At 39.4% G+C, this 14,305-nt stretch overlaps 2 protein-coding genes across 2 annotated transcripts in view; both read right to left on the bottom strand.

Annotated features, from left to right (window-relative positions):
* Positions 1-6,715, bottom strand: part of CMYA5 (cardiomyopathy associated 5) — a 45,420-nt gene extending 38,705 nt beyond the window's left edge. Inside the window, exon 1 of the mRNA XM_054282157.1 lies at positions 6,555-6,715. Within this exon, the coding sequence (XP_054138132.1) occupies positions 6,555-6,715 (161 nt within the window). The remainder of the gene's footprint in view (positions 1-6,554) is intronic.
* Positions 6,716-10,664: 3,949 nt separating this feature from the next.
* Positions 10,665-14,305, bottom strand: part of TENT2 (terminal nucleotidyltransferase 2) — a 41,441-nt gene continuing 37,800 nt past the window's right edge. Inside the window, exons 14-15 of the mRNA XM_054282169.1 lie at positions 13,394-13,473; positions 10,665-11,628 (exon numbers count right to left, since the gene is read on the bottom strand). Coding sequence (XP_054138144.1) covers positions 11,554-11,628; positions 13,394-13,473 — 155 coding nt within the window. The 3' untranslated portion in view covers positions 10,665-11,553. The remainder of the gene's footprint in view (positions 11,629-13,393; positions 13,474-14,305) is intronic.

Raw genomic sequence — 14,305 nt, 5'->3', positions numbered from 1 at the left:
TGCCAGGGGCTGTGGCCCTGCACCACATGGGTGCCAGAGATACCTGCAGTTTGCAGAGGCAGGCGGACACCCCTGAGGAGAAGGTGGCACCATGCCAGAGGGTACTGAGCCCCTGTCAGAAGGCAGAGGTCTTTGAAGGAGGAAAATAAATCCTGTGGAAAGTAATTAAGTACTTAGTTAAGCAAACTTTCAGAACTGTAAGTTTTTTTGTAAAGGGCACTCAGTGAAAATGCTCAGAACCTAATGGGAACAGAAATGTAGTCCTGCCACTGGTGGTGCTACCCTTACCTTTCAATGAATTTACTTTCCAGAGCCCAGAACCAGAAGGGCTGTCCTGGGCTGGTCCATGCTCAGGTCTGTGCAGACTGAGGCACAGTTCATCTCTGATGTCAGTGCTAACTGAAGGCTGAAGTCACCCTGTGGGACAGTAGCCTGACCAGCCCATGGTGGGACCTGGCAATATCAGACTCCAGTGATGGAGCTTAAATCCAGTTGTGGTGACAGGGCTAGCCTGGAGATGGTGGCTGACAGGACAACTGGAAGGCCCAGAATTCAAATCATGTCTGAGAGTGCAGTACTGAATAATTGCATGTTAGCCAATCGCCTCCTGCCCCTCAAACCCAGCCCTCAGATTTAAGCCCCAGCATGTACAGCTGATTATCTGCCTTGCTATAGTACTCTGTAGAAAGACTAGCTCCATAGGTGAAAACTTACAGGCTGGAGAAAGAGGTATAGCAGAACACATTCATACCAATTTTTCTCTTAGTTTTTCCTTTGCCAGCTCCATGGCTTAACACTGACTTGGACATAGCAAAATATGATTAAATTAAAAAAAACAAAAAAACAACAACAAAAAAATAAATCAATAGCAATACTACTAAGGAAGTTTTCAGTTGTTTGAGTCTACAATAACAGATAAATTTTTTTTAACATTTTTCAATTTCTAAATCATTCTTATATTATAAACCTATTTTCTGCACTACTTGGTGCAATTAAATAGACCTTCATACAGAACAGAGCAGCACTCCACTCAAGCTGATATTAATGAATAAGTATAGATTGCCCTGGCCCTGCCTATGCAAAAAGCTTAAATTATATACCTCATTATCTCATTTTCATGGTCACAAACTAGCTACAGCTCATATTTCTCTACAGTGTGAGGAGATAGTGCTTTACACTTTTAAGACCAGAATGAGAGACGTGGAACTCAAACATTTACTTCCAAAGCACTTCAAATGCTGCCCTTTTATGAACTGTTTACAAACTGCACAGTAGTAGCTGAAAGACCCCTCTCTAGTCAGAGGAAGTGTTTGCCACTGGAAAAAGATGTTTGCAATATTTGCAATGTTTCAGCTCGTAAATGTAGATATGAAGCCACTGACATCCAGGGCAAAAACCAGTGCTGTCTTTTTTCCATGTAGACATTTCACGCCCATTCTTGTTGGCATTTATATTATCAGCATGTTATTTCACTTCTAGGACGTTGACTTAAACCTTTTCTTTGTCTTGCAGACACTGACAACCAGTTGTGTGGCCATAATAGCTCAAACCCAGATTTTTCTTCCTGCCTCCTCCTGCTTCTCACCGCTCCCTGCTTCTCATGACTTCTGTGCTGTGTCCACTAGGATTTCAGGTTTCCAGTCCAGCCTTGCAGGCTGCACAAATGTTCCTTTATGAATCATATGAGGGAAGAGTTTTCACCTCCCCAGCTGCTGTTGTGTTCACACAGTGAGTGGGGTCTACCCACCTGTGCACGCCACTACTATGAGATATATGTGTAGCCAGCCTATTAGCTTTCTAAAATTCTACCTAGCCTCTTTTATTCTCTTTGTATTAGACCTTGCCACTGCTGATATAATAAAAATTGTAGCTGTTTGCTGCAGAATTTCTCACAAGCTGAAAACAATATAGATTAAATGACCAAGGTGTCAACCTATGTCTGTAATCTGCACAGACAAGATCGCATTTTCTGAAAGCTCCTACTTCAGGCACAGTGCAGGAGTGGTGAAATTGATATTGCCAGCTTGTCTTCCCAATTGAAGGAAGCACTTCTCCGTGCTTGTGTTTTTATTCTGTACATATCTGTAGTTTCTGCCTTTACCATGGTGCCCCTTTCCCCCTACAGCAATCAGTATGCTCAGCAAGTGTCTACCTATTGTTCTGCATTTCCCAGGGCTACAGCTCATCCATCTTCTTCAGACTAAGTTAACTAGGAGCTACAGAAAGACATAATTTCAAACCCAGTCTTCCACCTTTGACTTCTTTCAATTAATGATGCTTTGTCTGGCAATGAAGTGGCTCATGCATCTGTTGAAATACAAAGGAACTACTATCTGAAAACAGTAAGACAGCTGCTTGCCCAGCTACAAAGCTGGGGTTTATGATGAGTAGCTGGGAGCCAGGATCTGGGCTTGTTTCACACGTTTTGGTCCATCTCTTATGAAGGAGCATAGCCTGGTATAGTCCTAGTTTGTTTTCCAGACACCAGGTCATGTCCTAGTGGCATTGCCATTTGCAGGATCAGATGCTGCTTGAGAGATCCACAGCACCTCCATGCCCAGAGGTCTGCCATGCTCCTGCATTCTGGATTCTCCACCATGTTGTAGAGGGAACACAGGTACCAAACACTTCAGTCTGGGTGGGACACTTCCTTTACACAGTTACATAATCACTCTGTTGAGACCCAGTGGGGAACTTCTTGAGTCTGAGAGCCCTACGCAACACGGGCCTTTATTAAGGACTCAGTTTTAATCAAAAAGCTAAAGAGAAACAAAACATGGAATGCCCAGCTGTGGGAGCAAGTGGGGGCTGGCTGCACCCCTCCCCTCTTCAACGCCCCCACCTCAGCATTCTGGCCCATTTAGCTGCTCAGTTATCTTTTGCTTGAGCCTTTGCTGTGATGTGCCTGAAATGGCCCACACAACTCTACTTCCTACTTCTCTCACGTTCCCTGCTGCAGGTGGCAAAAGAACAGCTCTGCCAGCCTCTTCCACCCTGGCCCATGTCAGGCACTGCCTCATCTAAAGACATCTAAAATCACACACGCTTTCCCCATGCCTTTCTCTGCTTTGGGTAGGGTATGGCAATTGTTATTTTCGGAAGACAAATCCACAGTACTCCCCACCCCTTCCTTCTCACCATCCATTTGCTATCATTCCAGTCTTTTGCTCTCCTAGATGCTGCAGCATCCCCCACATGGCAGGAAGACGCCTTCTCCACTGTCCTTCCCTTTATATTCATTTTGATCAATCATTATAAATGACACTTGTTTCTAATGCTTACACACCTCTGATCTTGTGTAAGGACTGCTTGCTTCATTACAAACAAACTCAACCCCTTCCAGAATTTAAGGACTTTCTCCCCATATTTCTCCCCTTCTACTGGTTATAGGTAAACACTAAACAAGCAGATAAAATGCAATTTACCTATTCCAGGCAAACAAGCTGTCTGGAAACACTTAAATTGGCTGCAGAGCCATTTTTATGTAAACCCCACACACAGACACATCCAGAGACCTTCCCACTGTAGAAGGAAATCAGCTGAGAATGGTCTGAAAGACAGAACTGTGTCAGAACAGCTCACCCATCACATGTTTGTGATGGGTATATTATTAAATATTAAATATTGCAGTGGGTATGTCAACCAGTTGAACAGTAAACAATTTTACTTTAGTTAGACTTAATTTTCACCATTGCCAATACAAAAATTAAAACCTGTTAACTTCCTACTCATGCTTGCCTTAACACAGTATTTAAAATATTTTCCCTGTTTAGGTGATTGATTGGATACATGGAGCTAGAAACAGAAGTCATCTACCATGATCATCTATCCTAGACAGTAAAATACCCAAAGGCAAGAAACTATTGTATGGGTGCTATACAGATCAGTGGCATTGTGCTGACAAGGTTATGAAACCCCTATCCCACCTTTTTAATACGTTCTGATGCTGCATGTTAGTCTCATTACTTATATAAAAAAGTGTGCTAGGAAACCAAATTATTTAAACATTACATTAATAAGGGTAATAAAGACATGAAACCCAAACTCTTCTGTCTTTCACATGTGTGCCTTGTAATTTTGAGACAAATAATCCTTTCTGCTGCAGCTTTTGGGATTTTATTTGCTGCAGCTGCTGCACAGTGTGGAAGCAGAGTGGTTTGGTCAGAGCTCAGGGCCTGGTGTCACAGAGGACCACCAGGGCTCTTCCACTTGTTTCACAGAGGTGCTTCCTGACCTTATTCCATGATTCTCATATAAAGTAGGTATGAAGCTATTTAACATGCTTGAAAGGCAGAAAAAGGAGTCAGCAGGAAAGCTGACTTGCACTGTTCAACTGCATTCAAAGGAGGAAAGCAGAAGCAACAGAGAACTTGGGGTTGTTAAAAATAAATTGATGGCAGCAGGGTCCAAGACAAGCTGCCTTCAGCCAAGTTCGCATATTAGTTACATCTCCTCTAAGCGATGTTTTCAAAGCCCATGCACTCAAAACAATCTGTTCTGCAATGGGGGTTTGAAAACCTGTTTATCAACAAATAATTAGCTCATGGCTTGAGTAAGTATGCCCCAGGGGCTCAACCTGTCTTATCTTGCCAGGAGCTCTGCCCAGGCACTGACCAAAGGAGGAGGCCTGAAGCTCAACAACTCTGCTGACATTTGTGACAACATCTAAGCAATTAAAAAGTCAGTTTTATTTAACTTTTTCAAGCTACTGCTAAGTGCTTGTTGCAGTCACCACATTTGTGCTGAACCCAAAATTTTACATCTCCTTTAACCTAATTAAACAAACCAATTTATATATGCTCAGTTACTACTTAGCTTAGCTGTTAAAAACCTCTCTGGTAGACTATGACCTGTTTATTAGTAAGACAGTTAAGGACAGAGAAAAACTCTGCTGTGTTTAATATAACTGGGAGCTAAAGGGAATGTTTGCTGTGATTTAAGTAAGTGCTGAGATGCAATGCCCAAGTTTGCATTGCAGAGGTTGCCAGCCAGAAGCAAGACCCATCTGTGAGGAGCTGCTAAAAGGCACCCATGGTAAAATCATCCTCTCAGCACAAGTAGTAAATAACTGTGAGGCTACATAGATTTCACTCCCTTTTTAGTTATTCCTACTTGTGTTTTGCAATTTCAGTTTTATTATTAGCTATTTAATTTCGGATTCTATTAAAAATTATTTATCTAAATCACGGCTTAGCTGTGTGCAGTGAGCAGCTCCACTCCATGGACTTCAGCTGGTTTTCTTGCAGGGATACAGCCATGTGCAAACTGTTTTATTGGCATGTAATCCCTCTCTCTGCTAGTATAGGACTGAAAAGCCAACATCTCCCTTGAGAATAAAGCAGCATTACACACCAGGTGTTCCCTCATTGTGGGAAACTAGCTCTTTATTTTCAGAAGGGTTTTCCTAGAGTTCTAGGATACATTTCTCCATTTGGCTTTTGTTCTTGCAGCACTTTGGGTAGGTTAAGCTGCAGAGCGCTCCCCACTGCCATCTTTTTTTCTCCAGTGACCATCAGCAATGTCAGAAAGCACTGTGAACTGTGATTCACACAGAGCGATGGTAAATGCAGATGGCATCACAGCACAGAGGTATTAGAAACTATATGACATGTTTCTTAAAAAATGGGTTTCTGGAAAAAACTCAAGCTACCAATATTAACATCTTAGGTTCTTCTACAATATCCACTTAAAACTGATGGGGTCTACTCAAGACAAGGAAGCAATCTTGAGACTTGGTATGGGCTGGGGGACTCTCAGGCCTTGTGGTCTCTGTATGAAACCAATGGTGCTGGCACAGCCAGAGTCTGTCTGACTGGATCAAGTTGCAGATGCCTCTGCATCCTGCGCAGGACCACTGGGCAGGGCACTGGGCCACAGCCTTGCTCATTACATTCCTAACGGTAGGAGAGCAATCACAGGACAATAAACTGTTTCTGTGGAAAACTTAAGAAAACAAAAATACTAAGAGAAAAAAATTAAAGATCAAAGGGATAGAATATTTCCCATTTCACCACAAAAATCAACCTTACAAATCATGACCAGCAATAGGAGACATGTTCAACAAATTTTTGAACATTCTTCTTCTTTCTTTTCAAGGAAAGAAGCAACTGAAGAGGGAGGGACAAGTGGGAAGAAATAAAGGGCCATAAAAAGGAACCAATTTTAATGCACCATTATAATCTTTGAGCATTTTCTCCCTGACAAGCAAATCTGCAAAGCATTTAAGATCCATATGTGACAAAGAGTCAGCCAGAGAGGGAGGAGTGGAAGGAGATGCCACTTGAGCTGGCACATCAGAGGATCTTTAAATAGAAAAGCTTTCAGGGAACTCGGGGTAGGCGCTTACCACACAAAATTTAATTACAGCCATACTCATCTGAAAAAAATATTACAGCCCTCTACTCCCCCCTTTTTTATCTACAGCAATAGGGCAAGGGAAGACGGAAAAGTCAATAAACCAGCATGGGACTCCAATTCTGGCATCTCCTGGGGGATGATGCTTTGGGGTAATTGCCAGCTCCCTCTGGGGCTATAAATCCCTTGGGGGGACATACCTATTAGTCAGCTCCTCTGCTTCCTCTGGGTCCACGGCCTCCTCCTCCTCCTCCTCCTCCTCCTCCTCCTCCTCCTCTTCCTCTTCTTCTTCTTCTTCATCTCCTATGAATGACGAAGTCTCGGATGCCCTGTCACACTCAGCGCCATGGGAGCCCTCCATTCCCTTCCCTGCTCAGGCCCTCGCCGGTGATGTTTACCCCCAGCCCTGTCCTCCCCAGGGCTGCCTGAAGCAACTGTCATCCCCAGTAGCACTCACTTCTCCTGACTCAGGGCAGTCTTTAAATAGAAGGCAGCAAAGTTACAGCGCAGAGTCGCTGCTGTTCCTGTCTCTTAGCACCAACCCAGTGCCAGGACACGTGGCCCTGTGGCCATCTCTCCAGCTGCTCTCCCCCTTCGCCTGCCACTGCTGCCATAGAGTTGTTTCTACAGCAGACAGGGCAGTCAGGCAGCAGCAGGGAGCAAGGGGGCCAAGCAGACCTTCCCCAGTCACCTCTAGCAAATTCGGGGTGGATGGTACAGATGAAGCAGAAGGAGAGTTTATCTGTGCCCCAAGAGAAGGTACATTTCACAAGTTCTGCCCTTCAGCACAGCCAGAGTGCCTCAAGCTCGAACTGGAAAGGTCAAATACAGTAACTAGTGAATGAGCCTCTGAAAAACACATTTAATTATTAATACCATACTGTAAGATGCACTGTGGTATTTAACCATGCAAAAGGAACATATTTAAACCCTTGATTTATCAATGTGTTAAATCACAGGACATTTAAAACTTCCTGTTTGAGCAGACTTGAACCAATTATAAAGCAAAGATATACTATACTACCATGCAGAGTTTAGGTTAAGCCATGTTTATGATTTATTATTCTGCATTTTAGAAAAAATGCAGTGCTTTTCACACACAAAACAGAAATATTTCCCATCTGTATTAGTCAACATAATGACTTTATTTAAAAAAAAATAAATTTTAGAAGAGGAGGAAAAGCACTAAACCCCTGATTCTAAGTAAAGAACTTCCAAGATATCTCAAGTATAAACAACTGTTTGCACAGTATAACTCCAATGTCCCCAGCTTTTTTTTTTTTTTCATTGTTCTTCAAATAAATATCTGGTAATAAATCAATCAGCAAACTCTTCCTTAAGAGTGCTGTAAGTATATAAACACCCAGCCATGTACTTCTGACTACAAGCTATCTCTGCACACAAAATTAAAATTCTCCTAACATTCCTAAACAGTATGTACAGGTCTTTCTGCTGTCTTGACCTACACAGTGACATACGCAATTTACAAGGTGACAATGTAATTTTTTGAAAAGTGTATTTTGAAGCAGATATTAAACTAAATTAAACTCTACATTTCATCATGAGCATAGACAGTGTACACAGCAAAATGTAAAGAATAAGAAGTACTCTTCCTTAAATTTCATGTGGAAGGCAAGAGCTTTACAGGTCTTCTAGAAATGCTTACAGATGAAACATACATACATTGCACAAGTTTTGATTCAGTCTTCAGCACAGCAAGAGAAAGGCAAGTACTCTTTTACCAGAAACCCTTCAACTTATTTCCATCTGTACTTCTCACAAGTGAATCTCACCTGTAAATGGACCAAAATCGCACATTCTTTCATGCTCTTCAGACAAGCATCACACTCAGTAAAATCAATGGAAATATTTATATCTGAAAACACAAGGATTACAGAGAACAAGGCAAAAAAACCCACAAACCACAGGACAACCCGTAGCAGTACAGTACAATAAATAAAGAGTGACATTCTGTGATGGACTTAAATTTAACATCAAATATACTGTGACTCAAGTCCAGTAACACAAGCTCAAGTAAAGCACTAGTTCCAAATAAATGTTTGGGATTCACAAATATAATGTGCTCACAAATGCTAACTTCAGGTTTTATACAAAACATCTTACATCCTTTTATCATCACTGCCTGTTTCTCCCAAATGACCATGTCACCCTGCAGTGTGAGTCTTAAAATTGATTTATATTGGTTTCTTTGTGAGAGATTTTTAAAAAGTAACACCTTATACTGTCAACTCACCTAAAGGTAATCAGAGTTCACCTACACATTCACATTTCAGGACAAGTGAGAGCAAGAGCTAGAAGAGAAACTTTAAATTTCAGTGCACAGCCTATGCCAGTTCTGCATCACTGTCATCAAATATGAAGCTCTTGCCAACATTTGTTCCTACTGTGCACCTTTGAGCCTGTTAATTTAGAAGACACTAGTGGTTTCTGACACACAACGTGAGAACGGACAAGAAAACCCAATGTCAAAATGAGTAGTCAAGAATAATAATTTAAAAATTAAATAAATAAAAGCGCTGAACGAAACCAGTTTTATTTCAAGGCATTAACAAATTTCAAAGAAGACAGCATCTTGCACACACACTGACACCTTGGTCAGCTGCGAAAAATACCTTTTACCAAAGAGCTCTTAGAAAAAACTATTCCTGCCAGGATGTATGCCAAGGGATAAGAAAGTAAATGTTTTTATTTTTAAAATTTTTAAATTTTAAATTTTTTAAATTTTAAATTTAAATTTTAAATTTTTTAAAACTGAGGAAAGTTGAAAATTTTACCCTAACACTAAAATTTATGGTAGCCATTAGTGAATTTTTTACTCTGAATACTTGCCCAGAGATGAAAACACAGGTCATAAAACCTCAAAAAACCTCAGACTATACAGAACTGAATCCAAAGTTAAAGTCCAGCTCCTACCCACTCTCCCCAAGCCATTTACTTTGTGGTATTACATCTGAAGTTTTCTGACAAAAGTTGCAGCCCACTATTTAACAAATATACTATCAACAGTACTGTTCCAAAAAAATTGGGGAAAACTACCATCTGTCTATTTTCTGGTTATAGACATGGTTTATCAGAAGGACATAAACTTCAGAAAAAAATACAAAAGGATTCTTTTGAAAGACACAGACTGTTGTGGTTACAGACCTTACCTTGTATTAAAAATACCACTTAATTTTTATAGAGTAGCTCAGAGATACCACAATGTTTTAAACTAACCTTTTAAAAACAGCTAGGAATTAAATTAAACATGAAGCATTAATTTAAGGTGTAAGAAATGTTGACATATTAGGTGATGCAATACAAACTCATAAGAGAGTTTTATGCCTTTTATAAAATTTTGTTTCTCACATTCAGCTCACTTAAAATGCATTTAAACCAACTTTAAACATTTATGTCCCTTCTTATTTATCCTAGGTTGGGAAAGTTTTAAATTTTCCAGACAAAGATATAGCCAACATGTTTTTCAAGAAGATACAGCCAACATTCTCTTTTCCCAGGATCTACATAGAGCTTATAGAGCACCTCTGAATCCAGACATCATCCTGTCCTAAAATCTTGTGCTTCAGTTTTACATAAAGTGAATCAAAGTGAATGTTTCACTGATACTCAAATCTACCATCCTATAGTAAAAGGGCAGTGAGGGTGAACATATGCAAGGAGGAAGAACATTTCAGTGGACTGCTGGAGTAATTTTAAAACTGAAAGACAGTTAAAATTAAGAAGAAAAAGTCAATTGCAGAAAAAAGTCAAAATTCTACATAGAGTAGACCATGACAAAGTGTGTAGGAAGTAATCTCACATCAGACATATAGTTTACAGTACTTAGAACTTCTAAATAAACTAGAACTTAATAGTTTGCACAAGACAATGCTTGTTATTCTATGGTTAGAAGAGTTTTCACCATTTTGTTAGAGAAAGAAATAAACCAAACTTTTGCCTATTCACAGATGTAGAATAGGCAATGACAGATCTTAGCAGAATAGCCATGACAGATCTTGATGAATTGCAACATGGGCCTAAGCTCATGGGGCATTTCCTATTCTACTTTATTATAGGAAATACTTTAAATATGCAGTACAAAATAAGATAAATTGGAAAAATAACCCGTATCTTCCATATATAAACTTTATTTCACTGGACACGTTATAAAATATTAAACTTAAAGAAATGGAAGTACGAATTCAACTTCAGTGGTAAATACAACCTTAAAAATTAATTGGTCTTCAATTACAAATATATGAGAGACATAAATTGTGCTATAGGAGGTTTGCAATTTTTTTGGAAAAGTTTGCAATTTTTTTGGAAGAGCTATACTTTTCAATATTACTTACTTAGATTCAATTTACAGTGGCTGATCAATTCACAAACATTTACACAAAATCAAATAAGAAGCCCAGCTTATTTTAGCACTGATGTGAGGTGTTTTGATTTTGATTTGGTCTTTTTCTCCAAAAGAGGCACCACTATTACTTCAAATACGTAAACGGAAGCACAAAAAATTTTCCTACCTACTCTGTGTGAATGTGAAGCATTTATGTGCATTGAATTGAGCTTTTTTACTTCCACTTCTTCATAGGACAACTGTTGCTTGAAAATTTTGGATTAGATAATAGTTCTTGATATTCAGAGTACTACCAACTATAATCTAGCTTCATTTTCATAAACAGTTGCTTGTTATTCCAAGTAAAAGTGAAATAAAACTGGAAAGTGCTAAGTTGAGCAGAAGTGCTTACTGCAATTCAGCAGGTGTAAAGCACAGACTCTGTTCATCAAGAAGTTGGTAGTGCACAGTGCCTTAAGAATGTAGTCAATTTGCACATGGTTTAACTTTGAATGTCTATCTTTCATGATTAAATCTGTCTGAAATAACGGCTACACAGATCACACAAGAAACAAGTCAGTATATCCCCATACTTTCCTTAAAATAGATGTATTCTTCTTGTTTGCTGTGAGTTTCTTCTAGAAATCAACAATGCAAGCATTTTCAGAAATCGTATCTTGAAGAGTTGCATTAACAAATACTGATAATAAAATATACCACATCCTTATAAACATTTCCTTAACAAAAGTTTACAGAGAAAAACAGGTCATAAAAACCATGGGGTGAGTGCCTCTTGATTTTGACACTGTTCTTTATTTCAGCAGGATCCAAAAAAAAGGGAAAATGAAAGAAGCCAGTTATCTTTTCTGTTTGACTGGTTTTAAGGGCAATATACAGTTCAGGTCTTTCTTCTCTCGTAATAACCGCCAAGCCTGAGGAAAAAAAAACACAAAGTTTTTTAGAAAAGACTACATAATCTTTGCATTAAAACTTAAATACCATTATAAACAGTAAGCATCACAGTGCCACAAATATAAGGTTGATTTTTTTCCCCTTCTTGAAAAGAAAATTTGTGGGTTGAGGTATTTTTTGTCCTTTGGTTTTGGGATTTTTAAAGGGAAGCAAAATCCAAAAAGTACACAAAATGCAATGAACTAATGAGGAAGGTAAAGCTTTTCAAGAACAGACTGGAAATGTTAACAATATTTAAGCATTACACTCGTACTCTAACTGCAAAATAATTGTCTAAAATTCGCACATGTTAAATGTTATGTACTACCATTTCCAGAACTCAGATGTGTCTCTAAAATAGGTTATTTCAACTTTCTTCTGTGTTCCAGTGTGAGTTTCAGGACATCGGCTATGCCATGAGCTTGCAAACAACTGCAATGACCCTCCTGTGTTTATACAGAAGTCATTTATACTCCAATGTGTAATGAAAACCACAAGAAGAATAATCCTCTCAAGGACAAAACAGATTGCTTAAGCTTTTTTAAAAATAGTGCAGGATATTAAAAAGTACTTGCACTTTTAGAGCAATTGTCATTCTTATGGTATCTGGTAAAAAGGACATTTTTCAGGGCTGTTTCACTCTAGCATATTGCTTCCAGACAGCTAGGATCAAACATCTACTTTTACATTTTTCAGAAAACCACAGAGGTTTGAAACATATTTTGTTAATTGAAAACTCTGGAAAGAGAAGTTCACTCTAGTTTCAGAGTACCGTGAGAGCCTAAACCACGTAGTGAATGTGACTTTAGCAGATTCACAAAATCAACTATTTTATGTACCAGTATGTGAATGATTCAGTATTTTGTATGCTAACATGGTTTAATAAAAGAAAAACTTATTAACATTTCTGAATAGAATTACAAGGAAAATGACTAAGGTGTCTCTTTTAGCGTTTGCTCTGTTACAAGTACCTGGCACTGAATTATGTTTTGCTGGAGAAGCCTTCAAGGTACTTGAAGACATGAATAACTGGAGTAAACACGAACCTCCAAGGACAGCTTAACAGGGGCGTCTTAACTTCCAACTTAAAGTTGGAAGCCACTAATCCCTAGACATACCTACATAAAAAATAGTCGGAGATCTCAGAAACCTAGAATTTGAGTTGCAATACCTATGCAATGCCTATGATGGGAGAGAAGCATAAAAGAGTTGATAGCAAAAATTTTCAGAAAAATGCTTAACCAAAGTCTAAATTTTTCCTTGTTTCAAAGTGTCCTTTCATCCCCTGACTCGGACAGTAAAAGTTCATGTTTGAACTACTCATGTTCTAAAATTATGAGTGTGATCTCCCTAAAGAAAAGTACCCACCTAAGTAAGTTATCAAAAATCAGAAAGCCCCCATTATTTTGGTGGTGATATTTATTAAAAAAGGGGATTGTAAGAAGAATAAAATATTATCTATTGCCACTCAAATTAATGTAGGAATAAATAATAAATGAAAACAAAGTTGTAACTTTGTTGTACTAGTTTGAGTACCCATTTCAGTGTAAACCTGAAGTTTATTGGTAGACATTAAAGAATATTCTTAAATGATCCACATATTTTTAAAAACATGCATTTTAACTACTTACAGTACAAACTATAAAACATCAGAAACAGGCAGGTTTAATGACTAGCATTTTCAAGATAGTAAAACTATCTTGAAAAACAAAGTGACCAGAAAAATTACATGAGATTACTTTTTACCTGTACAAATTCACCTCTGATCATATCAAACTTCTGTTTCTCATGTACAGCTCTAGCAGTATTTGTCCCATCAAAGGGCTCTGCAAGATCAAAATCAAACGTGAAAACTCAAAGAAATCTAGAGTTGGTTATCTCTGCTAACAAAGCAGGGTCAAGCATACAACTGCTTCCCAAAAGTGCTTTAAATACTCAATTCCTCTTTAGTTCTCATGCTTTCTTTCTACATAACATTTATCCAAAAAAACCCAAAACAAAACTAAACTAAACGAACCAAAAACACAAAATAACTGCCCCACCACAAGAACAAGAAAACCCAAGACAAAACAAACAAACCAATAAAAAGGAGGAGGGAATTGACAACAACAAAAAAACCCAACCACCAAAAAACCCCAAAACCCAAAAAAAACCCCCAAAACCAAAACACTGAATTCTCTGAATGCTCCGAATAGAGAACACTGTCAGAGAGACAAAGCCGAGCAGTCCAGATGACACTATAGGACAGGATGCCATCCAGAGGCATATGGACAAATTTGTGCAGTGGGCCCATGCGAATCTCATGGAAGTTCAACAACTGCAAGTGCGAAGTGCTGCATCTGAGTCGGGACAATCCCAGACACGATTACAGACTGGGAGAAGTCACTCAAAGCTGCCCTGCCCAGAAGGAATTGGGGGGGTGCTGGTGGCTGAGAGGCTGGACATGCCCCAGCCATGGGCACTGCCAGCCCAGAGAGCCACACGTGTCCTGGGCTGCATCCAGAGCAGGGTGGGCAGCAGGGCAGGGAGGGGATTCTGCCCCTCTGCTCTGCTCTGCTGAGACCCCACCTGCAGGGCTGCATCAGCTCTGGGGGCACAGCACAGCAAGGACAGGGACCTGCTGGAGGGAGTCCAGAGGAGGCCACAGAGAGATCAGAG

The sequence above is a fragment of the Melozone crissalis genome, unplaced genomic scaffold (genome assembly GCF_028551555.1).
Source record: "Melozone crissalis strain CALT ecotype California unplaced genomic scaffold, PUWL_Pcris_2 ptg000005l_1, whole genome shotgun sequence".
Taxonomy (NCBI): domain Eukaryota; kingdom Metazoa; phylum Chordata; class Aves; order Passeriformes; family Passerellidae; genus Melozone; species Melozone crissalis.
The sequence above is the reverse complement of the archived record's forward strand: the minus strand, read 5'-3'. Positions and strand labels throughout refer to the sequence as shown.